This window comes from Leptonotus elevatus, chromosome 9 (genome assembly GCF_054856555.1).
Source record: "Leptonotus elevatus isolate MCC_2025b chromosome 9, RoL_Lele_1.0, whole genome shotgun sequence".
Lineage (NCBI taxonomy): Eukaryota > Metazoa > Chordata > Actinopteri > Syngnathiformes > Syngnathidae > Leptonotus > Leptonotus elevatus.
In genome coordinates this window covers 14468520-14493039 of record NC_141247.1, presented here as the reverse complement: position 1 = coordinate 14493039, position 24520 = coordinate 14468520, and the positions used below count along the sequence as shown (strand labels likewise).

At 39.7% G+C, this 24520-nt stretch overlaps 2 protein-coding genes across 4 annotated transcripts; both read left to right on the top strand.

Annotated features, from left to right (window-relative positions):
• Nucleotides 1-497: 497 nt before the first annotated feature.
• cul4b (cullin 4B) lies at nt 498-11696 on the top strand. The gene is made up of 20 exons (XM_086085532.1): nt 498-1404; nt 2993-3108; nt 3193-3296; nt 3395-3464; nt 4565-4638; nt 4716-4878; nt 4990-5079; nt 5963-6045; nt 6131-6198; nt 6538-6656; nt 6749-6941; nt 7011-7115; nt 7201-7311; nt 7384-7469; nt 8096-8203; nt 8292-8405; nt 9477-9582; nt 9666-9838; nt 9917-10069; nt 10760-11696. The coding sequence occupies exons 1-20, from the start codon at nt 951-953 to the stop codon at nt 10853-10855; spliced, it is 2586 nt and encodes an 861-aa protein (XP_085941658.1). The 5' UTR covers nt 498-950; the 3' UTR covers nt 10856-11696.
• A 291-nt stretch (nt 11697-11987) lies between these two features.
• Nucleotides 11988-23596, top strand: lamp2 (lysosomal-associated membrane protein 2). 3 transcript variants are annotated; one of them, XM_086084222.1, is made up of 9 exons: nt 11988-12133; nt 13863-13978; nt 14302-14512; nt 15716-15877; nt 15944-16164; nt 16244-16363; nt 16619-16673; nt 16790-16960; nt 22752-23596. In XM_086084222.1, the coding sequence occupies exons 1-9, from the start codon at nt 12088-12090 to the stop codon at nt 22892-22894; spliced, it is 1245 nt and encodes a 414-aa protein (XP_085940348.1). In that variant the 5' UTR covers nt 11988-12087; the 3' UTR covers nt 22895-23596. The 3 variants fall into 3 exon arrangements, with proteins under 3 accessions (XP_085940348.1, XP_085940349.1, XP_085940350.1); XM_086084223.1 differs by lacking the exon at nt 22752-23596 and adding an exon at nt 21077-22744; XM_086084224.1 differs by lacking the exon at nt 22752-23596 and adding an exon at nt 17669-19541.
• Nucleotides 23597-24520: the final 924 nt, after the last annotated feature.

Here is a 24520-nt window from a genome sequence, read left to right as displayed (position 1 = left end):
GATCGATCGATCGATCTATCTATCTATCTATCTATCTATCTATCTATCTATCTATCTATCTATCTATCTATCTATCTATCTATCTATCTATCTATCGATCGATCGATCGATCGATCTATCTATCTATCTATCTATCTATCTATCTATCTATCTATCTATCTATCTATCTATCTATCTATCTATCTATCTATCTATCTATCTATCTAACTATCTATCTATCTATCTATCTCTCTATCTATCTATCTATCTACATCCACCCACCCATCCGTCCATCCATCCATCTAAATAAAGTTGAGTTGTGAGCAGGTTAGTTAGTGTACGCGTTTCCATTTACGTGGAATGTATTAACGTGCAGTCGACGCCGTAGGGACATACTGCAACTACGTCGTAAACTGAGTACCCGATTTGTGTTATAATTATATGGCGCCATCTTGTGGGCAAAACAGCCAAAATAAAAATAAAAAGACGTTAGTGCAAAAAGTACTTTTGTACAAAGTACTTCCGGTAGGGTCACGGAGTAGTTTTTATGAGCCGTTTTTGTCGTGTTTACCAGTGACCCCCTTTACTTTCGTGTGAACCTACTCGTGTCTTAACTTTAGTCCTTAAGTAAGTGTTTTTTTTTGACGGACTCCTTTTGTCAGATGTTGTTCGCCTGACCACTCGACAACGCGGTAAAAGACGAGAAGAGGAAGCAATAGGCCACCATCTTTCTTTTGGATGCCAGCAGCAATAACAAGAAAGAGAGCAGGCTAGCAGCAAGTGGAGGTTGTACTTTGACAATATACACTCTTCTATCTTTCTCCTCCGCGGAATAGAAGAGGCAAGCCGAGGGCGGCTTCGCGTGGAGCTTAAGAAACAGCCGCCAACGTTGAGCTCGATCTCCTCGCTTAGCTTTGGGAAGTTTCCGATCAGAAGACTGGCTGCTAAGAATTAGTATTCCCCGTTCTTTCATGTTTCCAACAGGTTTATCTTCCCCTAACCCCCCACCACCGCCAACCCAGGAGGCAAGAGCAACGACTACTGATGTCAAAAACGACAGCGGCAACATTATATCTTCGAAGAAGAGGAAAATAAACGGCTCAGAGAGGGAAGAGACCAGCGACACCATCTCCCCTTCGCCTCCCAAGACCCTCACTTCCTCCTCGTCCACCTCCTCGTCGCCGGTGCACATCCAGAAGAAGTTGCGCTTCGAGGACTCCGTGGACTTCATCGGACTGGATGTGAAAATGGCCGAGGAGGCTGCCGCTGCTTCGTGCTCCAACAACAAAAGCAAAGCCGTGCTCCTGGCCGCCGGCGTGGGGGGCCACCATGCCAACGGACTGACCAAGAGCGCGGCGGGCTCCGGGACCTTCTCCAACAGCAAACCTGGCGCCGCCAAGAAGCTAGTCATCAAGAATTTCAAAGGTAACCCATGATCATAATGTCATAATACACAGTACACACCATTTGAGCTTTTAGCCTCCCAAGCAATATTGCAACTTAAGTCCATGGGCAAAACAATCCCCAGAGCACCGTGGTTGTGTTGTAAATGTGGTTCAGGCTTGACTCAATTTCATATAAAGCCAATAAAGCTACTATTTTGCTCCTTAATGCTACATTAAATCAAAAAGGAAAACATATACACTGAACCACCACAAGAAATAGGGACCAATAATTGCATAAGTTATGCCACAAGGTGGCGGCAACGCATTTGAAACGGTGAGGATCGTAAAGCATCAACGCCATGCATCTAGCATGTACACGCTCGTGAACCGATGTTACATTAATGGCTGTAGTCCGCGTTTCACGACAGGACATTTCACATAAATATATAGGTAATTTTATATACCGGTAAATATATTTACCAAAATCTTGTTTTTTCTTAAAATTGCATATTTTTTCCATTTAACGTACGTATTTATGTATAAAACAATAAAACTGAAAATACAAAAGCCAGCAAATAGGCAGTGTAAAAGTGCACTATTGCCTTGGAGCATATTATACACTGATCACAGACTCAATTTTTATTTAACTTGATTTATAAGTAACAAGCTTAACAACAGTCGCCTCTTTAGAACGTCCTCCCTGCGCCCAGTCCCCAGACATGAGCAATTAACTAGCGCTTAATCCAACTGTTACATTCGCGTAGCAGTCAGATTGATTGATTCCCTATACAGTACATCTAAATAATAGAAACGATAGAGGTTTACATCATATGGAAGATGTTTTTATATTACACTATGACATGTGTTGTTACATCGCACAACTCTACATGATTGTATTCAGTATTTAAAATTACTCAACACAACCAAAACACCTTAACCTGAGGCACATCAATATTGGCATATTAGACTAAAACACTAGCTCAGAGCTTGGATGTGACGTCACATACAACAACATATAAATCTGAATTTACTCAGTGTTTGAGTATTTTATACACTGACTTTGTGAAGTAATTATTTGGAGGGCTTCTTTCTTTCTTTTAATGTTTTTTATTTATTAATTTTTTACTTGAGTCAAATTATTTCTACACTTGGCTTAAGTAAATCGTCTCCGCCTACATCTAGCGAGATGGCATCATCCCACAATAAGATAATTCAGTGACGTCAGCGCCTGAATCTTGTGTCCCATATAAAATATTTGTCGGACAGCGACAACTGCTTTCAACATGACGGGGTGGTAGAAGGCATTGTCAGGTTTCTACAACCATTAATTTATAGTTGTGTGTACTTATTTTTACTCTTGTGTCAAATAAATTTGGCAGAAAATGACTTATTTTGGAAAACGTAGCTCTTGACGGCAATATAGATGAGCTAGTGATATAGAAGTCAAGATCTGTAACAGAAATACTTGAATAGTTCACTTATGTGGCAGGTCTCAGTAGAATGCCTTGCTGTGCTACACCACTGCACATTAGAACCATAAATATTGAGTATTATTGCTTTTGTAAAAGGTAGAACTCATTACAGTGAATAGTCGCATGTATAAAAAGAAAACTATGTTCTGCACTCAGAAAAGCCCAAGTTGCCAGAGAACTACACACAGGAGACGTGGCAGAAGCTGAAGGAAGCGGTGGAGGCCATTCAGAACAGCACGTCCATCAAATACAACCTGGAGGAGCTCTACCAGGTAGCGCTGCGCGCTTTACCGCGTATCACCCCTTTCTCTTCTTTCTTTGCCGAAACCTCACATTGTCCTTTATTCCTTCTGCAGGCCGTTGAGAACCTATGCTCCCACAAGATCTCCGCCAAGCTTTACAAACAGCTGAGGGCCGTGTGTGAAGATCACATCAAGGCCCAGATCAATCAGTTCAGAGAATATCCTTTTTTTTCTTTCACTAGATAGACCTGTTCAATTCATTGAGTGTATCATTAACACAGTAGTAATCTGACGTTTGCCTTAACGTGGTTCTCACGGGAGCCCTGGACAGTGTGCTCTTCCTGAAGAAAATAGACAAGTGCTGGCAGGATCACTGCAGACAAATGGTACGTTTTAATGCATTTGGGTGTCACCAATACATTTACAGTACACACATTTTTTGTACTTGATCTAAAGCTGCTTTATACACTAGTTGGTGGGCATTGTCATGCCATTCAAAACAATTTCAGTAGGTAGAATGCAGACTATTTTGGAACACAACAGTTTTTCCCCATTGGAAATATTACAAGTTGACTGCTCTCGTGTCATAAAACCTTGAACTATACGGACACATTTTGAGTAAACAGTGGCAATGCGTCGCAGATACACACGTGTCTCCATTTTCCTAACAAGATTCTTACTTGAAGTTGTCAAGTGAAAAGATAAGCACTGAACGTCTGAAACATTTATAAACAACCTGGGTAACTGACAACATATATGTTTACAATCTTGCTGTTGTTCACTTTGAGTTTGTTTAGTTTTTTAAAAGTTTTGCACATATTCTGAATTGTGGTATTTGATTTTGTCGGTTGTACTGTTTTTTGTTTATTTATTTTTCTGGTTGGATAACTGTCTTTTATAAGGCTAATCAGTCAACATGCATGTGCTAGTATTGTTGGATACTTGACTCGATACACCTGTCCAATTTGAGATACAATACAAGCGCTGTATCAAGACATTCTTCCTTTACAAAGATTTCTAATGTCCAGTTTTGAGAGGTTTTATTGTGGTTATTACAGTTTACAATGGTGTAAAGCACCGAGAGGTCTTTCTAATGGTTTGCATTTAACTAAGACTGTAAATATTAGGAACACCACTTGGTATGAGTGGTTGTTACATTTAGTTTAATCCTGATGGTTCGCACGTCTGCATCGCAGTCGAGAGGTCCCGGGTTGGAATCTCAGTTCAAATCCTCCTCTGTGGAGTTTGTATGGTTTTTTTATGCTTGTGTGAGTTTACTCCAGGTAATCTGGCTTCTTCCCACATCCCCAAAACATGCCTGTTAGTTTAATTGAAGATAAATATTTTTGTCTATAATTATTATGCCCTGTGATTCACTGGCGACCTGTACAGGATGTACCAGGCCTGTCACCTACAACCCAAATGAGGAATGGCATGATAGAAATTTGCTGAATGTATTTTAATCAGAATTGTCTTTGCCTCACAGATTATGATCAGGGGTATATTTTTATTTTTGGACCGCACCTATGTTTTACAAAACTCTATGCTGCCATCCATTTGGTGAGTGATCTGCAGCCTATTCTTTTCTACAAACCTTCAACAAAGTCCCTGCTCACAAGCCTGTTCATTTTGCACAGGGACATGGGTCTGGAACTCTTCAGGTTCTACATAATCAGCGACCTGAAAGTCCAGAGTAAAACCATCGATGGCATTCTGCTGCTCATCGAGAGGGAGCGCAACGGCGAGGCGATAGACCGCAGTCTGCTGAGGAGCCTGCTGAGCATGCTCTCGGATCTGCAGGTAACCCAACTATCCGGTATTGTTGTACTGCTCACGTCACTTTTTGGCAGCTGCTTTCCGCCTGCGTTCTGTTGACAGATGACTTTACTGAAAGTGCTCTGACCCCGACAGATTTATCAAGACTCTTTTGAGCAGCGCTTTTTGGAGGAGACAAATCGCTTGTACGCTGCAGAGGGCCAGAGGCTGATGCAGGAGCGAGAGGTGAGCTCTATGACAATCTTGGACAAACTGAACTGGATTTTCTCAATTAGTTATTTATTTACACCACTGGGGGGTGTCTTTTGGGATTTGATTTTGAATAGATATATATTTTTTAATAATGATGCTCTTTACTGGTATATTACAATTTATGTCAAGAGAAAATTCAACAAAGGAGTACTCATCGTAATAATTAAAAAAAAAATATATATATTTTTTTTTACCACAAACAAGTTACTGTAGTACATCAAAAGACTATTTTCTTAAAAAAAAAAGTTTTAATACTTAGGTGATTGTTAATATAATGCTATTGTAACACTGGTTCCCTGCCTTAACAAGAGCAATAGTTAGGGCTAATCGAATATATATTATTCAAACTATTGTGTTTTTTTGGGGGGGTACAAAACAAAAACATGTTTAAGCATTAAAAAAAAAACTCTTTAATTATGTAAGTTGCTTTTGGACCAAACAGAATTTATAATAATATATATTTATTTATTTATGTTGGCAAAAACTTGAAGGTGGAGTGCAGCATGTAAGACGATCATTTATTTTTTGGGACAAAACAACATTTTTAAACTTTAAAAAAAAATATATTAAGACAAATAAAATTCTTTGAAACACTATAATTATGCAAGTTTGTTTTTGGATGAAGCAACATTTATTAAATTAGTTATTTTAAAATATATATATATTAAAAAAAAAGGTGCAAATGTATAAATTTAAACAACAAAAAAATTTGTATTAATAATGGGTTTCTTTACAATTATGCAGTTTTTTCTAATTGTGGAGTGTAATAATTGAAATTGTAATTGAATTTTGATTAATTGCACAGCCCTAGCTATAGTACAATAAATCTCACTGCCTGGCCATCGTATGTTTGCAGGTACCAGAGTATTTGCACCATGTCAACAAACGCTTGGAGGAGGAGGCAGACCGAGTCATTACATATCTAGACCAGAGCACACAGTGAGTGTTCCACTTCACTCTTGATGGTTCATTCTGATTTAAAAAAAGAAGAAAAAAGTCTGATAATTGTTTCTTTGCACTGTAGAAAACCTCTTATTGCCACAGTGGAGAAGCAGCTGCTTGGTGAACATCTCACAGCAACCCTGCAAAAAGGTAAACAGTAGTTAAAATGTGAAAACTATTACATGCTCCAATACAGAGAATATCGTAAACAAATATTTTAAAAACAAAAGAGCATTATACAGTTTATCTTTGAAAAGAGATTAGCTAATAATAGATGCATCGCAAAGCAAGATTGTGATATTCGCAGGATTATAATATTTTCAGAATTTTCATTACAATTTGTTTTTATTTACTTTTAGAGTTTTTTTTATCTGAAATTATTTGATTGTAATTTAAGGTAATCTATTCCAATTTAATTTGACAGTTTCCATCACACCCCTCATACTGGATGAAGCCTTCATTTTCAGTGAATGTGAATTTTTGTTCCAGGGCTGACGCACCTGCTGGATGAAAATAGGATTCAGGATCTGTCTCTCCTCTATCAGCTCTTCAGTCGAGTGCGAGGTGGCGTTCAGGTCCTCCTGCAACACTGGATAGAGTACATAAAGGTACATGTGTGTTTATTTTGTAAATATGATGGGAGACACTGTTATCTAATCTAAAAGTTTAATTCTCAACGTACTCCGTACTCATCCTGCAGGCTTTCGGAAGCACAATCGTGATCAACCCTGAAAAAGACAAAACGATGGTGCAAGAGTTGCTGGACTTCAAGGACAAGGTGGACCACATCATCGATGTGTGCTTCATGAAGAACGAGAAATTTGTGAATGCCATGAAGGAGGCATTCGAAACATTCATCAACAAGCGGCCAAATAAGCCCGCAGAGCTCATAGGTGGAATTTTGCACACAGTTTAAGTCCCAAACATTCATTTCTTGTTTCTAAATGCCGTTTAATTTCCAGCTAAACATGTGGATTCTAAGCTGCGAGCTGGAAACAAAGAGGCAACAGATGAAGAATTGGAAAAGATGCTGGACAAGATCATGATCATATTTCGATTCATCTATGGTAATAAGTAACAAGCTTTATAATAGTGGTGGCGTTTTCCCTCTGTGGTCAATTACAAATATATTATCCCATTTCCTTTCCTCAGGAAAAGACGTTTTTGAGGCCTTTTATAAGAAGGACCTGGCCAAGCGGTTACTAGTCGGAAAAAGTGCTTCTGTGGATGCTGAGAAGTCAATGTTGTCCAAACTAAAACACGGTAAAAATAAATTAATGCACAATTTAGAGAGAGGGAACGTGTATGGAGTTTGACAGTATGTTTTCATCCCAGAATGTGGAGCAGCATTCACCAGCAAGCTGGAGGGCATGTTCAAAGATATGGAGCTTTCAAAAGACATAATGGTGCAGTTCAAACAGGTAAGAATATACAAAATGGTCAGTTTTTTCCTACAGCTAATTAGCTACAACACCCCATTATAGAGATTAGGGAGTGAGAAAGAACTCTAACTTGCAAATATTGTAAGGGTTGTCAGGGAGGTACCAGCTAAAGAGGCCTCCACATTGTTTTCAATATATAATGTCAATACAACAAACTACAAACAATAGAAAGCCATCCTTTCATTTTCTGTAGCACTTGTCTTCATTTGGATCACAAATGAGCTTGACCCCATCCCAGCTGACTTTGTGTGAGAGGACTGGGATACACACTGGACTGGTCACCAGTCAATCGCAGGGAACTTATAGACACAAAAACATTCATATTCACACCTATGGACAATTTTGAGATTTTTAGTGCATTTCACAATTAACTGCTCATATTCATAATGATGTGTTATTTGATCCGTAGTACACACATACATATTGTATTATTTGATGTAAGATTGTGGCATTACAATCATATTTTTACTTTTTCACTGTGGCCCATAATATCTTCTATCTTTTAGTAAACTGACCATCGCCATCTCCCACCCAACCACCCACAAAAAGACTGAATGCCTGTTACCAAAGCATGTTTATCTCCTGTCATGTCGTTTGTCTTTCAGTATATGCAGTGCCAAAACATTCCGGGTAACATCGAACTGACTGTGAACATCCTCACAATGGGCTACTGGCCCACTTACATCCCCATGGAAGTGCATCTGCCTCCTGAGGTGAGCAAATATTTAAGTAATAGCTGTTTTATATTGTGACGTGTAATAAATGTGGTACACTGAAACACCGCTGATTATCTGTGTCCAGATGGTGCGCCTGCAAGAGATCTTCAAGACCTTCTACCTGGGCAAACACAGCGGCAGGAAACTGCAGTGGCAGTCGACACTTGGTCACTGTGTCTTAAAAGCAGAATTTAAAGAGGTAGGTCCATTATTTCTGGAATACCGCAAATTTGGACAATAAGCCATGACTTTTTACCCTCAACTTCAACACCTTGTGGCTTAAACAAACATTTGTCATAAATGTTCTTTCAAAAATATTTTCAACACAGCATCACTGCCATAATCGTTTGCTAGTTTAATGCTCACATATAATGGAAAACATGCTAATGGAAATTAGCTCTGCTATTGCAGTCAATTTAAAACGGTAAGCAACTGTTACATATGCAACAATAAATCATGAAAATAGAGCATCCAACAATATACACAGTAGGGCTGTCAAAGTTAAAGCATTAACTCATTAATTAATCACAAAAAATGATCGCATTAATCATGTATTAACGCAGATTAATCACACTGTTAATTTTGACAGCAGATTATCCATTATCTTGACATCTGATGGGTACTTTTCTTTCAAATGTATTTTTATTGGTTTGACAAGAATACAAACCCCCACCCCCATCAGTGGATGATTATTTTTAAGTTAGTGCAGGTTGTTTGAACAATAAACATAACTACATGCTCTAAAGTAAAGCATTTAATAAATGTTTCCATATGACATTTAGAATATTTGTTCAAGTCGATTTAAAAATGTAATCGTTTGACAGCTCTAATACACAGACATGTTCAGTTGTGCTTATTGATTTACATGCATACCCTGACATAATTTGTAAAGATAAATACACATATATATATTATTCTTATTTTTCGAAATTGTGACTGATGATTGAACTTTAACGATTGTCCTATTATTCTGTTTTCGGCTGAGCAGTTTTTTTTCTTCTTCAAAGAATGTTATGCAGCTTACACATTTTGCCAGGTTATGTACATTTATGAGCATATCTGTATATTGTCTTTGTTCTGTTGAAGCAATTATAACTACTGAAGTTTAGCTTTAGTTTAGTGGGTTTCTTCTTGACATTGAGAATTAACTCTTACCTGCGACATAGTATTTAAACCGTCAGGGCTCACCAACCTTACCTGCATTAAATAGACCAAATTTTCCGTCCACTTCTTCTTATATCAACTGTAATGTTCTGTTTTCTCACACCAGGGCAAGAAGGAGCTGCAGGTGTCACTTTTCCAAACACTAGTGCTGCTGATGTTCAACGAAGGGGAGGAGTTCACCCTGGAGGAGATCAAACTGGCCACAGGAATAGGTAAGTTTGGATTCGCCAGCACTTTGCTGCCACGTCCCACTCATTGAGCGGGACTGATCCCAGGTGTCATGTTTTGTGTACAGAGGACAGTGAGCTGCGACGTACTCTGCAGTCGCTGGCATGTGGCAAAGCGCGTGTCCTCACCAAAATCCCCAAAAGCAAAGATGTGGAGGACGGCGATAAGTTCTCCTGCAATGACGAATTCAAACACAGGCTTTTCCGCATCAAAATAAACCAGATCCAGATGAAAGAGACGGTACAGCATTTCGGTCTCACGCTCGCTGTGTCTCAGGGGATGACGGAAGTGAACTTGGAAGTTGTTATGTCGCTGCAGGTGGAGGAGCAGGCCAGCACAACAGAGAGGGTCTTCCAGGATCGACAGTATCAGATTGACGCCGCCATCGTGCGCATCATGAAGATGAGAAAGACTCTGAGCCATAACCTTCTCATGTCCGAGGTGTACAACCAACTCAAGTTCCCCGTCAAGGTAATTAGACAGTTTTGTTTTTTGGGAAGAATGTTGCAAAGCAAACGAGTTGCTTTTGTTGCAGTACATATGCACAAAATGATTCACTGATTGTTCAGCTATCTGGAGCTAGCTGTTGGTCATCACTGGACATTCCTGGTTTTGTTATTCCTTATCATTCAGTTGTCCTATAAAGTTGAGGGGGGGGGTGAATAGCGGAACTCAACCGTTATTCTGAGGAACACTTCTGTATTGACTCAAAGGCACGAAGAACAATATACTTCTCAAGCAAAAGTGGGGGAAAAAACGGATGTTTTAACCTTTCCATTGTGGCCTAAATGATGAAAAAGACAACATATTTTTGTTTGTACCAAATTTGATCCGCACGTGCCAACCCCCGACAAAGTGTGTCTTTATTTGTTTATTTATTTTTTTGCTTGTACCGCCAATAAACAACCATTAAAAATCACACCTTTCAAGAGACCCTGAAAACGGCATTTATTTTCAACATTGCGTCATCAAAGAGAGCAAGCCATTTTCGAGACTTTAGATTGGTCAATAATTTGCAAAAGTAACAACCACACATGAGGACTGACCAGTGGTATTATTTTGTGTGAAAAATATTAAATTTAACAAATTGTGATTTGTGACAGAAGGTTTCAGTTTAACAGTGTGGTTCAAATGATGTTCCTCCTCTGCTTCTCCACATAGCCTGCTGACCTGAAGAAGAGGATAGAGTCTCTCATTGACAGAGACTATATGGAGCGTGACAAGGAAAATCCCAACCAGTACAACTATGTGGCTTAGAGAACAAACAAATAAAAGTGAACTGTGAGAGAGAAGGAGGTACACATGGTCATGAGTGATCCACCTCTATGAACCTTTTTGCCCCAGTGGATGTTAACATTGTCATCGTCAACCCAGCCACCGATGAGCTGAATGGATGCCGCTCCGCAGGATGTTTGTCGGGGATTCTGTAGGCTGCACCTCCATCAAAAGAGTTTTGTCCATACTTCTCAGTGCCTCTGAGCTCATTGGACAAAGGATGCACGCATACATGTTTGCTGTTTTTTCTTTTCTCTCTCTCTCTTTTTTTTTTCTCCAAGCAATGGAATATATTTATTTTCAAACTTAAGATTCTTTGTCCACACTTTGAAACATGCTCTTTGTTGCGGAGTCACTTTGTCCATTTTTTTATTTTCTCAGCCCCTTGTAAATGCCAACACACATTCAAACACATTAAAAATATGGTATCCTTGTTTCCTCAGCCGCTGTCAAACATGAGACTAGTGGATGAGACTACTTGATGGATGGATGGATGGATGTGTCAAATTCAGGTTGTCAAAACTGTGAATGCCAACACATGACAGAAAAAGGAGCACTTCATTATTCAAGCTGCTACTCCATCAGGCCTTCTTAGTTTTATTTTATACAAGCCGTACCTATCCGACGTGACATTTAACCTGCTTACTGCACTGTCTTTTCTTTATTTAAATGCCAAAAGCACAACATTTCATCATCATTAACCTACTCCCCTGTTTGTCTCCAGCCCGTCATATAACACACTAAAGAGTTCTTTGGGGCGTGCGGAAAGTGAGAAATGTGTTTTGGCGTGCAAAACGAAAAAATAAACATTTGTACAAACGTGTTCAATTCCTTTTTTTAAGATTAAATTACCTTTCAATTTGGGGTAAATTTCCCTTTCATCGATTGTTCGAATTGATTGGCCAGCGCGGAACAAATTATTATTATTATTTTTAATTTCAATTAACGGTCCTTTTGAGTTTTGTTTTTATAATTCGACGGCAGTCTGTAGGTCCACTAACCTTGAATTAAAATGACCAAAGTGCAGTGGAAATTACGTTACAGAGGCAGGTTATGGGAGTCCACACCTCCTACCCCTGTGACCAATAGGCCCGTCACATGACTTAACGTGACGTGCATTTCCTCATACAGTCGGCAGCAAGTCAGTCAAGTCCAGGGAGCACCGACTGCTCGACTCTTGGGGGGGTTTCTCTATCGCCAAACAGCAAGACATCATGTTTCGACTCGCCGCGTTTGCTCTTCTCTTCGCATTTGGATGTGGTAAGTTAAATTATTGATGTGCATTTAGTAATGAAACTGAGGTGGGTCGCAATTTGTGATGGGCTGTCGACTCCTGAGGAGCGTCGGCCTGCTGCTTTAGTAAAATTGTGAAACCAGAAATGTGTTTTCAAGTTATACGTGTAATTTTTAAAACACGTCTGTGCAAAACCCTCAAAACGAAGCCACAATCACCCGTCGGATGTGTCATCAGCGCAGCTGATTGTTGTTAGATGTAATGCTAATTACCGTCTTCGTCAACAACATCGAAACTCGAGTAGCACAGGGGACGCATGAAGCTTAAATTACACGCTTTGGTGTATTAAGATGTTTATTTTTGTACGGGCAAGGCAACGGTATTTTATAGCCCGATTACTGTCAGGCTGTCAGCTATTGTGAAAAGTAGCTTTGCTAGTGTCACTTCTGTGGCGTACATTAGCGCACTAGCACAGTGCTTGGCTAACGCTAGTTTTGAAAAAGCTAATGTTAGTTAATGATTAAACCACACCCCACAGCTTGTTTAACTGCCCTCTGCTCCCTTCACTAGGAGGCAACAATGTAAACCGAACGATATTTATATATATATATAATCTAACTGCGTGAAATAAAATAGCGCTTGCTTGTTGGCATTTTGCGAGGCAACCCCATGAAGCGCTAACTGAGCAGAAAGTTAGGTTAATTTCTGCCCTACATACTCTTAAAATATCGTTTAGCTATAAAATAAATATTCCGAATGTTCAATCTTTTTGTTTATAAACGTCTTTGCTTGTGCTGAAGCTAACGCAGTACAGGACAGCTATTCTGAGGCTCGCTAGCAGACGCCGATTCTCTTGGCAGTGGATATTTTGCCGTGACTGGCAACTCTTCCTGCTAGCTGTATTTTGCCGTGAACTGCTCTGGTCAATCGAGTCATGCACTGGCGTGGTTCTGGCTTCGCTTGACTACCTTCGCTGTGTTCACGAAGTTTTTCATTTATTTTTGCAAGCAAAGATAAAGTAGTCTGTTATCGGCATCAATCATCTTAACCATAACCATCAGAGCTGGGTTATCAGGCAGTAGATCACGCTTTGCGTCTTTAAATGCAGCAATTGCGCCTTTTAAACACGTGGTTGAAAGAAATTTGTTGCTAAACAAATGTAGACAGTGGGATTCGAACTTGGGAACCTAGCATTTTTTGGCCGACCAGTATCGCACGAGCTAGTACACATTCAATGGCGCAGAATTCTTACTTGTAGTTCACGCTCGACTGACGGCAAAATAGCGCGAGGTGGCAATTAGCCGGTCGCGGCAAAATATCCACTTCAATTCTGGCAGTGGATCATTGAGCGGTGTTTAGCGTTAAATTCGATCTGCTGGTTTCATATTGCAAAGACCCACTGAATACTGTAATACATACAAACACCAAAACCAGTCTATCATCTTTCACCAGAATATTATATCTTTTCTACTGCTTTCTATTCTGTAGTAATCGGCAGTATAATATGGGTTACTTGGTCTCACCTAAATTGAGAAAATTTAGCTTTTTGTGAAAAGAAACATGTCAGGCAGAACAATGACATGAAACAAAGTGGCCAAGGGGCATTTTATTCACTCAACTGAGAAGCGTTCAAGGCACACCTCTGTTCTTGTCAGTGAGAACCAAACAGTGCAATTTGTGTGCTTACTGTTGCAGGACATACATATATCTATAGGGAAATAAAAGTGACGTACGTTTCAAAATCTATCTTTACAGTGATCCATCTGTCACGTGGGGCTGAGGTGAATGTCAGAGACAAAGATGGCAAGTTATGTCTTTACGCCAATGTCATGCTCAACTTCTCTGTGTCGTATGAGACGTCAGAGAACAAGGTAAGTTTCTAATCTCGTTTATAGCACAGCGACGCTCAAATGATGTGTGTTGCGCCAAAGATTCTTGCTAGTCAGCGCTTCACTTGTTGGCGTTTTCCTGGCGCACATCCTGTCACATGCACTGGTGAATTGTTGTGCTGCAGCTCGGATAACCGCAAGGTTGCTTTCACAATTGAACCATCAAAGTGGAACTCGATCTGTTTTGTAGCACTAATTGACTTCCAAGTTATGATTCAACAAATTAAAGAGAGAATAAGAAATGTACAGTGCCGTAGGTGGAGAAAAATCCCCCCCTTTATTCTTTATGCCGTTTCTCTCCTCAGACTATGCTGGCCGAGTTTGAACTTCCATCTGAAGTTATGTCTAATGGAAGCAAATGTGACAACACAACCTCCATCCTGAAGCTCAACTTCGGAGCCGGACACTCCTGGAGCATGAACTTCACCCTCAACGGGAGCACTTACCAGGCGGATTCTATCACATTTTCCTACAACCTCAACGACTCCACCATCTTCCCTAAATCTTCATTGACCGGTAATGTCTCCAAGACTCGACACAATGATTCGTACAAGACACCTTCAGCAGTAGGGTGTTAGCAAATTAACAACACACCGTGCTACGTTTAGTGCAGGCTTGTTAATGACACTGGCGCTCTATGGTGAGTGCAAATGACATGCAGGATGAAGAAGAATCTAACAAACAAGTGATGTGTGTGGGAAGTGAACACACCAATGTTAAAATGGCTGAGTTTTCTGATAGTACACCCTAAATCAAATATTTGTCTTTGTTTTTGTCTTTTATCAGTCGTACACTTTGACATAGGGTTAGCCCAGCTGCCTCATAGTTCTGAGATTTGTGGTTTTGGTTTTCCTTTTGAGTATTTTTTTTTAATTTTCCCTTCTTGCTTGCGAGGGTTTTCTCCAGTTACTTTATTGGTGATACTAAATTATCCTTAGGTGTTGTAGGGCTAGGCAATATATGGGCAAAAAATTAAATCTCAGTATTTATTTATTGCAGGACAGTTACGATTTTAAGCTAATAAACACAAATGTTTATTTAAAGGTTTCATTTGTTCAAAAATAATTCCTGTGCAAAAATATTCAGACTACAATAATGTGATTTCTAAATCAGTTTTAACAAACAACATTAAAAGTTTGTGCTTAATAGCCACATTTAAGTAGTTGGTAGCTTGTAAACCCGTCTTGTAAAGCACCCATCCAGCATTCTGCCACTTGTGGGAACATTTCAGCTCACATAACATCGATGTAACGGAACACAAAAACAACAGCTTTTAATATTCCAGAAGACAAAATTCATTTTCATGATTTAGCAAATTTTCCACGATTTGATTCTCAAAATGACGATTAAATGAATTCATTTGATTTATTACCCAGCCCTGCTTAGATGGTGTGAAAATGAGTTTTGAATGGTTGCTTGTCTCTGTTTCCTGCCACTGGCTGGCGAGCAGTCCAGGGTGTACTTGTCGCTCAAATTTGCGTCCCTAGTGGCGATAAACAGTATAGAAGATGCATAGATGTTATCAAAATCCTAAACCGATTATTAGACTGAATCACACAAGACCTGGTTATGGTGTTTTGATTTCTGTGATAATTTCCATGTGGACACTCTAAGGCGATAAAAAGGCCACCACAGATGATATTCCGATTTATGTACAAATATTTGAAATGCAAACAATTTTAAAAAGATTTTCCATAATGTCCCCTTTTCCGCCTTCAGACACTCTTTCTGTGAACGTGAGTTCTCACATCACTGACGTAAGCACGGACACCAGCTACTCCTGCAAGAGTAAAGAGACCATCCAGTCCGACTCGGTCAACCAGACCCTGTGGAACGTGCTCATCCAGGCGTTCATCAGCAACGGCACACAGAGCAAAAACTGTAAGGGTGAACTCGGCCTAATGTTAAGCCCAAGTTTTCCTACTTACCGCCTCCCTCTCTTCGCAGTGACCAGCTGTTCCGCCGACCTGCCCAGCACCCCCACTGCCTCTCCCACCACAGTGGCTCCAGTGACAAACACCACCACCGCCAGTACGCCCGCTCCGACCGCCCCCGCCCCCACCCTCCCCACACCCACCACTGGGAAGTTCACCATCAAACCGGACGTGAACAGCACAGCTTGTCTGTTGGCAAACTTCGCCCTGCGGATTGGCGTCCAGCATGGCGAGGTGTGTGTGTGATCCTGCCAAACATTTAACTCTCCAAATGGAATGTGGCCACACTGATTTCTGGTCCTTGCTGCTTTAGAAGTATCAGGAGATCAACTTGGACCCCAACGTGACCACAGTGTCTGGATCGTGCGGAGTCAACACTAGTGAGCTGGTGTTGGTGTCTAATGCCATGACCATCGCGCTGACTTTCACCAATGTAAGTCCTCGACTATTCTTCGTGGCTGGTCTTTCTGGACACATCATTAGGTACACCTCCATCTGCATTTCCAAGGCTTTTGTCAAAGCTACAGTTCTGCTTTTGGTTATGAGTGTCGGTGTATCTAATGGAGTGTCTCGTGAGCTCTTTGTATCAACAGGGTGGAGTTTTATGTTGCAATTCCAAGATGGTTAATCATCCTGCTTATGCGTGTGATTTCTTGTCTTTGATCTGAAAATTCATGTTTCCTTACAGGACACCAAAAAATTCCACCTACAGGCTGTTAATGTCACCGCAAACCCGAGTTCTGGTAAGCCATGTGATTTTGCCCCCCCCCCCCCAAAAAAATAAATAAAACAAACAAACACTATGAGCACTTTCTCCAAGCAAGAGTCGGCTAATGTTGGTTTGTGTGTTTGTTGCCAGGTGTGGTCGTCTCTGAGGCGAACAACAGCTTGAGTCTGTGGGAGGCGGCGGTGGGCACCTCGTACATGTGCAACAAGGAGCAGAACTTCACCATCACCAGCCAGCTCAACCTCTTCACCTTCAACCTTCAAGTGCAGCCTTTTGCTGTGAACAAGGGCGTCTTCAGTACAGGTACCCTTTTTCACTTCATTGTAGTTTAGCAGCGTTTACAAACACATCATTGTTACAGTTCACGGTTGATCTTTGCTTAACATTAGAGAAATCGTGCTATCATTTCAGAAGTACAGTGGTACCTTGACTTACGAGTGCCCCGGCTTAAGAGTGTTGTTTAAGTTACGAGCAACCTTATTCATAAATTGCTGCTCACCTGAAGTGTGTGTTGGGGGGAGTAAAAGTAGCCGATGCACTTTAAACTGTATCAAAAATACAAAATGTGAACATAAGCAAAGAGCTACAATAATCCAAAAGTCCCATCCGGATGCTAACACAAACTGACAACTAGACTAACTACTCATGTTCCTGTCGTCACTCACTATTAACCAAAACGTTTATTTTTCAGGGGGAAGAAATGGATGAATAGTATTTCAATTCATTTCAGTGTGTAATGTTGATTAAATGAGTAAATTGAGTTATGAAATTAGTCACAGAATGAAGTGAACTCATGAGTCAAGGTACCACTGTAGTATCCAACTCTGCCACAAAAATTAGAATTATTACTTGACCCTTGCATTCTTGAGTCATTCCAGCCTTAAAGTGAAAATATATATATATTTTTTAAATGGTTCTTCCTGGGAAAACCTTTCTAGCAAGTAGAGAACATGCTGTTTTGCGTACAAACGGCAGAAATCTGTGGTTGACTGACTTTCTTTTCGTCTGCAGCCCATGAGTGCTCATTGGACGACACCAGCATCTTAATCCCAATCATTGTCGGCGCTGCTCTGGCTGGCTTGATTCTCATTGTAGTGATCGCATACGTGATTGGTCGAAGAAAGACCTATGTTGGATATCAGACCCTTTGAGAAGCCACTTTGCAAATCAGTCGCAAAACACGACATCAAGCCTGGTCCTTGATTTATGTGCAATGAACTCGATTGGCTCTCGACAATTCAAATCCTTTCCATTGAAATCAGAACTGTTTTGTGTGTTAAACATGCACATAGAATATTTCTGAGAGTTTTCAGGGACAATAATGTGGTAGTTTCTTCAAGGACCAAACTTGTCTGCTCCCTGTGTTTGTGTTCTTCTGTTTTTCATTTGTTTTTGTTTTTGTGAATGAGCAAATGCAAAATCCACATTTGTTATCCCCAATCATGTCAGACTGCAGACATCCAGAAGTTTCGCACAAAATTTGATTATTGTAAAAATATTTTTCCAGTAGTTCAATTCAAAAAGTGAAACTCGTATGTATATTGTATAGAGTCATTAAACAAAGTACTTTGAAGAGTGCCAATTTCTATATTAAAAAAAAAAAAAAAATCATTACAATAGTTTCCTCTGGTCAATTTTGTGTTACCTTGAAGAGTTTCACTTTTTGAATTGAGCCTTCACAGTTGTGTAACACAATATAGTGCCACTGTGGGACTTTCCTCAACTACATTTCGACGATTTTGCATTTGCTCTCCCAACACTCCATCTTGTTTCCCTGATGATTTCATCTCTTGCACGTTGTATACTATGATTTGTATTTTTCATCCCAATAATCCAGGGAGGGGGGAACCTATGCTGTATATGGCCAGCCATGCTATTATACAAAACAAAGCCTCAGAACGCTTCTAATCATTTAATCCACAGATGTTTGAAATGTAGTTACTTTGTAAAACTTTTGGGCAAAGGTTCCCCGCCCCTGCTATGATTTAATTCATTGTTGCTGAATAGTTTCTCAGGATTCAGATGCAAAACCTTCACCCAGTTGCAGAAAACAAAGATAGTAGAGCTAAATCATTCACCAAAGGGTGAAGGTGTGCACCACTAAGAAAGCATATAAACAAAGCGTTAGCCAATGTTTGCCCCTGCAGAGCGGGAGAAACATTAGATTACACAATTGTGGAAGACATTTTTACCCCCCCAGTGCCCTCGGAAGGTGTTAAGACGTGTCAAGCAAATCCAGCACCAGACGCGTCACATTTTCCGCTCAAAGGGTCTGTAACACTTTGCACGAGTCAGAAAAATCAATCCAGAGAGTTTCTTACATAATTGTTCGAGATATTAGGTTCTGAAAAGGGATGGTATTGTTTGATGTAAATGCACTAAAATATGCTTTTTCTTTTTTCTTTTTGCATACAAAATTACTTGATAATTGTGTTGTGATCCAGGCTCTGACTGCTGCAGGTGCTCCTAAATGAATGTGTAACATGGTCATGTGTCCTTGACAAATCCGAAGTGAGGATGATGCACAGGAGTTAAGCAAGTTATGTGGCAGTATTCTGCTTTCTGATTGGCCAATTTTCTTGCCTCACTTCCTGGATGACTTTAGATTTGAACTTTTCATGGACACCTAACTCTCCTTTCACTGTTCAGCCATGTTGGTGTGGAAGGCGCTAAGTACCAACCCCCTCCTTGACTTCCAGTATGATGGCTTATTTTTCTCTCACAACATGCACTGCAGCCATGTCAGAGCCTCAGGAGACCAGTATTGTGTGTGTGTGTGTGTGTGTGTGTGTGTGTGTGTGTGTGTGTGTGTGTGTGTGTGTGTGTGTGTGTGTGTGTGTGTGTGTGTGTGTGTGTGTGTGTGTGTGTGTGTGTGTGTGTGTGTGTGTGTGTGTGTGTGTGTGTGTGTGTGTGTGTGTGTGTGTGTGTGTGTGTGTGTGTGTGTGTGTGTGTGTGTGTGTGTGTGTGTGTGTGTGTGTGTGTGTGTGTGTGTGTGTGTGTGTGTGTGTGTGTGTGTGTGTGTGTGTGTGTGTGTGTGTGTGTGTGTGTGTGTGTGTGTGTGTGTGTGTGTGTGTGTGTGTGTGTGTGTGTGTGTGTGTGTGTGTGTGTGTGTGTGTGTGTGTGTGTGTGTGTGTGTGTGTGTGTGTGTGTGTGTGTGTGTGTGTGTGTGTGTGTGTGTGTGTGTGTGTGTGTGTGTGTGTGTGTGTGTGTGTGTGTGTGTGTGTGTGTGTGTGTGTGTGTGTGTGTGTGTGTGTGTGTGTGTGTGTGTGTGTGTGTGTTTTCCCCTTTTTCTTTTTGCGACGATAACAAGCCAGTGACATTTACCCGTTTATACGGAAGTGTATTAGGGCCATGCTGAAAAGAAAAAGTCCAACAAGAATATAAAAAAAATAGACTAAAATCAGATGTTAAAATGACAATGTTGAAAGAAAAAACTTTAGTCATGGATAAAATTAGGTTTAAAACTCGAAATGTGACCGTCGTCATTTTAGAGTGCAATATAACAACTGAAATTATATCTGAAATTGTAAAGCCATAATATGATTAAGGTTGTATTCTTGTTTAAATTACACCTTTCTCATTAAAACTTTACTCTCATAATCAGGTTTTTCTCATTTCCAAATTCATTCTCCGATTTTAATTTGTGTAAAATTACATATCTCATATTAGAACTTTAGTCTCATAAAATTATGTATTTCTTGAAGTATTATGACTTTATTAAAATTATTCTCGCGTTAAAATTTATTTTTTGTACTTTGTAGTTTTCATATTATGTGTAGTTTAATCAAATGACTCATACTATTAAAAAATTATAATTTTTAAATTATGCATTTCCCCCCTCAATACAAATTTTCCATGAATCTATTGACTATATTCTCTTTGGATTTAAATCTCGGTGTGGCCCAAATATGCCTTTGTATGTTCCAACTGGGACAGCAATTATGTTTGTGTTTTTTCCTCAGCCGTTTAAATATTTTCTCCATAACTTTGGTTCCTCCCGGACTTTGTGTGAATGTTTGAACAATTGCAGCGTTGTTACTTTTTTCAGCTTTGTGCTACATCAACCTGTAGAGAATAGTGCCTTGCTCAGTACAAGTATATTGGCTTCCATGACTAAGCCTACGTTAGGTTTATGATTTTTCGCATGTTCAACAAAAGGGAATCTGTGTGTAACATAACATTCTTGCTTTGTTTTGCTTTCACAAAATGAATGATACAGTGTCTCAAACGTGATCGTTTTAGTATTTTGGAGGTTTATTATAAATAAAAGTGTGCTGCTGTCCTGGCTCTTCTGAGTAAATGTTTTCTTTGTTTGTTGAATCTTAGAGGCTAGCTTTGTCCTAACCCATTCTTCACTTACTTAATCTCTACTTTATTCCATGAAGACGTCTGACCTCTTCTCTCTTCACTCTCATCTAGCTGAGGATTGCCAGACGGACTCGGAGAACTTCCTTGTTCCCATAGCTGTTGGCGTTGCCCTGCTTGTTCTCATTCTTATCGTTCTGCTGGCCTACTTCATCGGGAGAAAGAGAAACATGGCCAGCGGTTACGAGTCTTTCTAGAGTTGTCTTTTATTGGGGGGTTGCTTTGTAATCGAGAGGGCTACCTGTGTTCTCTGTTCTCAGACTTTAGTTTCGCTCTTTGGTGTTTGCATTTCCTATTCTCATGCGCTTATTTGCTTAATGGACCATTTGACATTTTGGGAATCATGTCACTCACGGGGAACAAAAACTACATTAGCAGAGCTTAGTGTAGAATAATAAATTTGTGGTTTTGTTAATGAGAGGATATTTCTCGCCCACTTGATTTCAAGTATTTAGTGGATTGCTCCAGAAATAAGATTGTGAAATAAAATGTCTGGCTCCAAAGATGACATGAAAGAAAAACATTATTAAAAAAAAAAAAAAACTATGAGCTTAGCATAACTGTTCAGTTTGTGCTATTATTTAAAAAATATATATACGGTGAGGGCAGGGTGATATCGCGGCCATTTGCATGTGTAGTTTTTGATTATTGTTAGTTTAGCGTAATGGCTAAGCTAACTGACAGCTACCTGCCAGCACATCTAAAATACAATTCCAAGATGTATCGTTGCTAAGCCCAAACAAAAGAGCTTAGGATAGTTTTTTTTAAATATATATATCTATAAAAAACTATTATTTCTTGGCCACTTGACTGTAAAACGTGCTTTTATTCGCTCAAAAATTTGAAGATCACTAGGCTTATTTAGGTTATGTTAGCATAATTACCCAATTATGTTCAAATGTCTAGTTGTAATGATAAACATCTGCCATCACCTTTTGAAGTATGTTGGCACTTAACTAAAATGCTTAGGACAGTATGTTAGCTTATTATTACTGGTTATTTTAGGATTTTATTAAAACATTTGTGAGGGACTATAACTTGGCCACTTGATTCCAATATCATGATATTGCTTGTGAAGTTTTCATTGTTTCATACTTTGCCAATTGCAATCCCTTTAATTACTTCTCGAATACTCTAACGTTCTGCTCTATTCTAAAGACAACCAAAACATACAAAAGCTTTTCTTAGCTTAGTAATTCACTATTCTTGTGGCATTAAGAAAATTTAAGCGAGTATCTTTGCCACTTATTTCTCATCCGTAAAGTCGTTTACTCCTGAAAAGTTAAGATAGTTTTATTTGTACGCCAAGTTTAGGATATTAACATATTTGTCTTAAATGCTTATGTGCTACTGTCCTGTTTATTGATACTCTTTTGTAGCGATAGTGATACAGGTACACATTTGGTAATGAGCTTTGAGGCACTTTACATTCATACAGTATATGGTATTATTAAACAGATTTTCCCAAACATGTCAAATGAGTCCTCTAATGCATATGCATACAGAATGTCATTTTAATTATCTTGCTTTTGAATTCTCACATTGCTGATTTGCTTTTTGTAAATCTGTAATTCTTCCAGGCTCGGATATGTGCCTCTTCTAACCACTTTGCTGATTTTTAACATTCACAATTGCCTCTATTTTCCCCTAAGCTTGTTTCCTACTAATTGACAACGCTAACTTAACTGTCTCTCGTGTGTCTCTGCGTGTTTGTTTGTGTGCCACTCAGCCGAGGAGTGCTTCCTGGACTCTGATTTGAGCTTTTTGGTGCCCATTGCAGTGGGCGTGGCCCTCAGCTTCCTAATCGTCCTTGTCCTTCTCTCTTACCTGATTGGCCGGAGGAAGAGTCGCACTGGCTACCAGTCTGTCTAAAGCTCTGCTTCTGCCCCAAAAACATTCCCAAATGTTCTTTTTGCGCCCCCTGGCCTTTGAAAAGTAACATTGAGCCTATGCCCCTGTGTATCCCAGCTACCTCCGCACTTGTCTTTTCCTCCTCCTTTGCCAACGATGGAGTCAGCGAAACCATTTCAAATGAAAATTGCATTGTTTGACTCAAGACTGCATGTCCACTTCCACTCCCAACATGAGGGGGGCTTTTCCCTCTCTGCCCTTTACAATATTATACGTGTAAATGATTAACCTCTTGTATAGAATGAAATAACTTGTTGAATGACTTGAATGTAAAAGTAAGTTATAGCACATTGACTTGTTTGCCAGAAAATGTTATTTTATTTCTAAATGCACACTATATTGAAATGAACTGCTGAATGAGAAGGGACACTAAACACTTTACCAGCACTGCAAACACATTTTGGGGAAAAGATGAATACTTTTCAAATCTCGACCTGCGGATATTTGCTTAATTGCACCATTATTTTCATCAAGGCACGTTTTAAACGGACACTGCATTGCACGGCAGTTGATTCCCCCCCAACAGACAGTTTTGTGCCTTTCAGTTAGCCACCGTTCAGTTGCTTCGCTCGAGAAGAAAGTAATGTGATGACGAGCTTGTCTTAACATGTGCGAGGTTGGGACAAGGGGACGAATGAAATAAATGGAAGTTTGGTTCTTGTTTTCTAGCTCTGTTTTATGGTCTAAGATCTTGTGACTGAATTCAAAGGTTGCCAGACTGGCCGTTTGATGATCTGGTTTATAACATGTTCAAAGTTCATGACATGAGTGGAAAATAAAATATGGGCACATGTGACCGTTACACATTAAAACGGAAGCAAATATGGAGTTAACTTCTTACAAAATCTATATACAGTGGGGCAAAAAAAGTATTTAGTAAAAACGCCACTTGTCATGTTGGGAGGAGAAAGTATGCCGACTTGCATTCCAAGAACACCATGCCTATTATACCATTCAGGGAAAGTTGACAGATTTTTCAAATGTTTGGACAAATAACAGAAACTTAACAGCCCTCTCTAGTTTCACTAGCTCAATTACAGAACAGGAATGGTATTTGTGCTTTCTGCGTCCTGCCTGCTGAGTACAAAAGTGAGTTAACGTAAAGAAGTAATCCCCATCTAATACATTGTCAATCACTGGTGAGTAAGTCATGCATTTTGAAGGTTTACAGTACAGCAGGTAACATCTATGACGGTTGAGAAGGTTAAAAAGCATGATGCATGTTATCAGCCTTCCCTCACCAAAGTTTATCATAATGCGCCATCAGAGGGTGAGTGTGTAGTTTTATTATGCAGTGCTTTACCAACTTTACACTTGTGTGACAGTTACAAATTAGGAATGTTAGTTATTCTAAAACATTGGTAAGAGTATGACAGTGGAACATTCATTGGGGCATGTTGGAGGTAGATTTGTATGAAATTTAAACCCAGAACTGTGAGACAGACAAGCTAGCCAAGTAGCACAAGGTGCAGATTTGGGCATCAATATCACGTTAAAATGTGAAAGTAATGTTAACACTTCATATTTATCATGTATTGGGAAAGTATGATTTTATTCATTTTTTTGGGTGTGGCAGTAATACGCTTA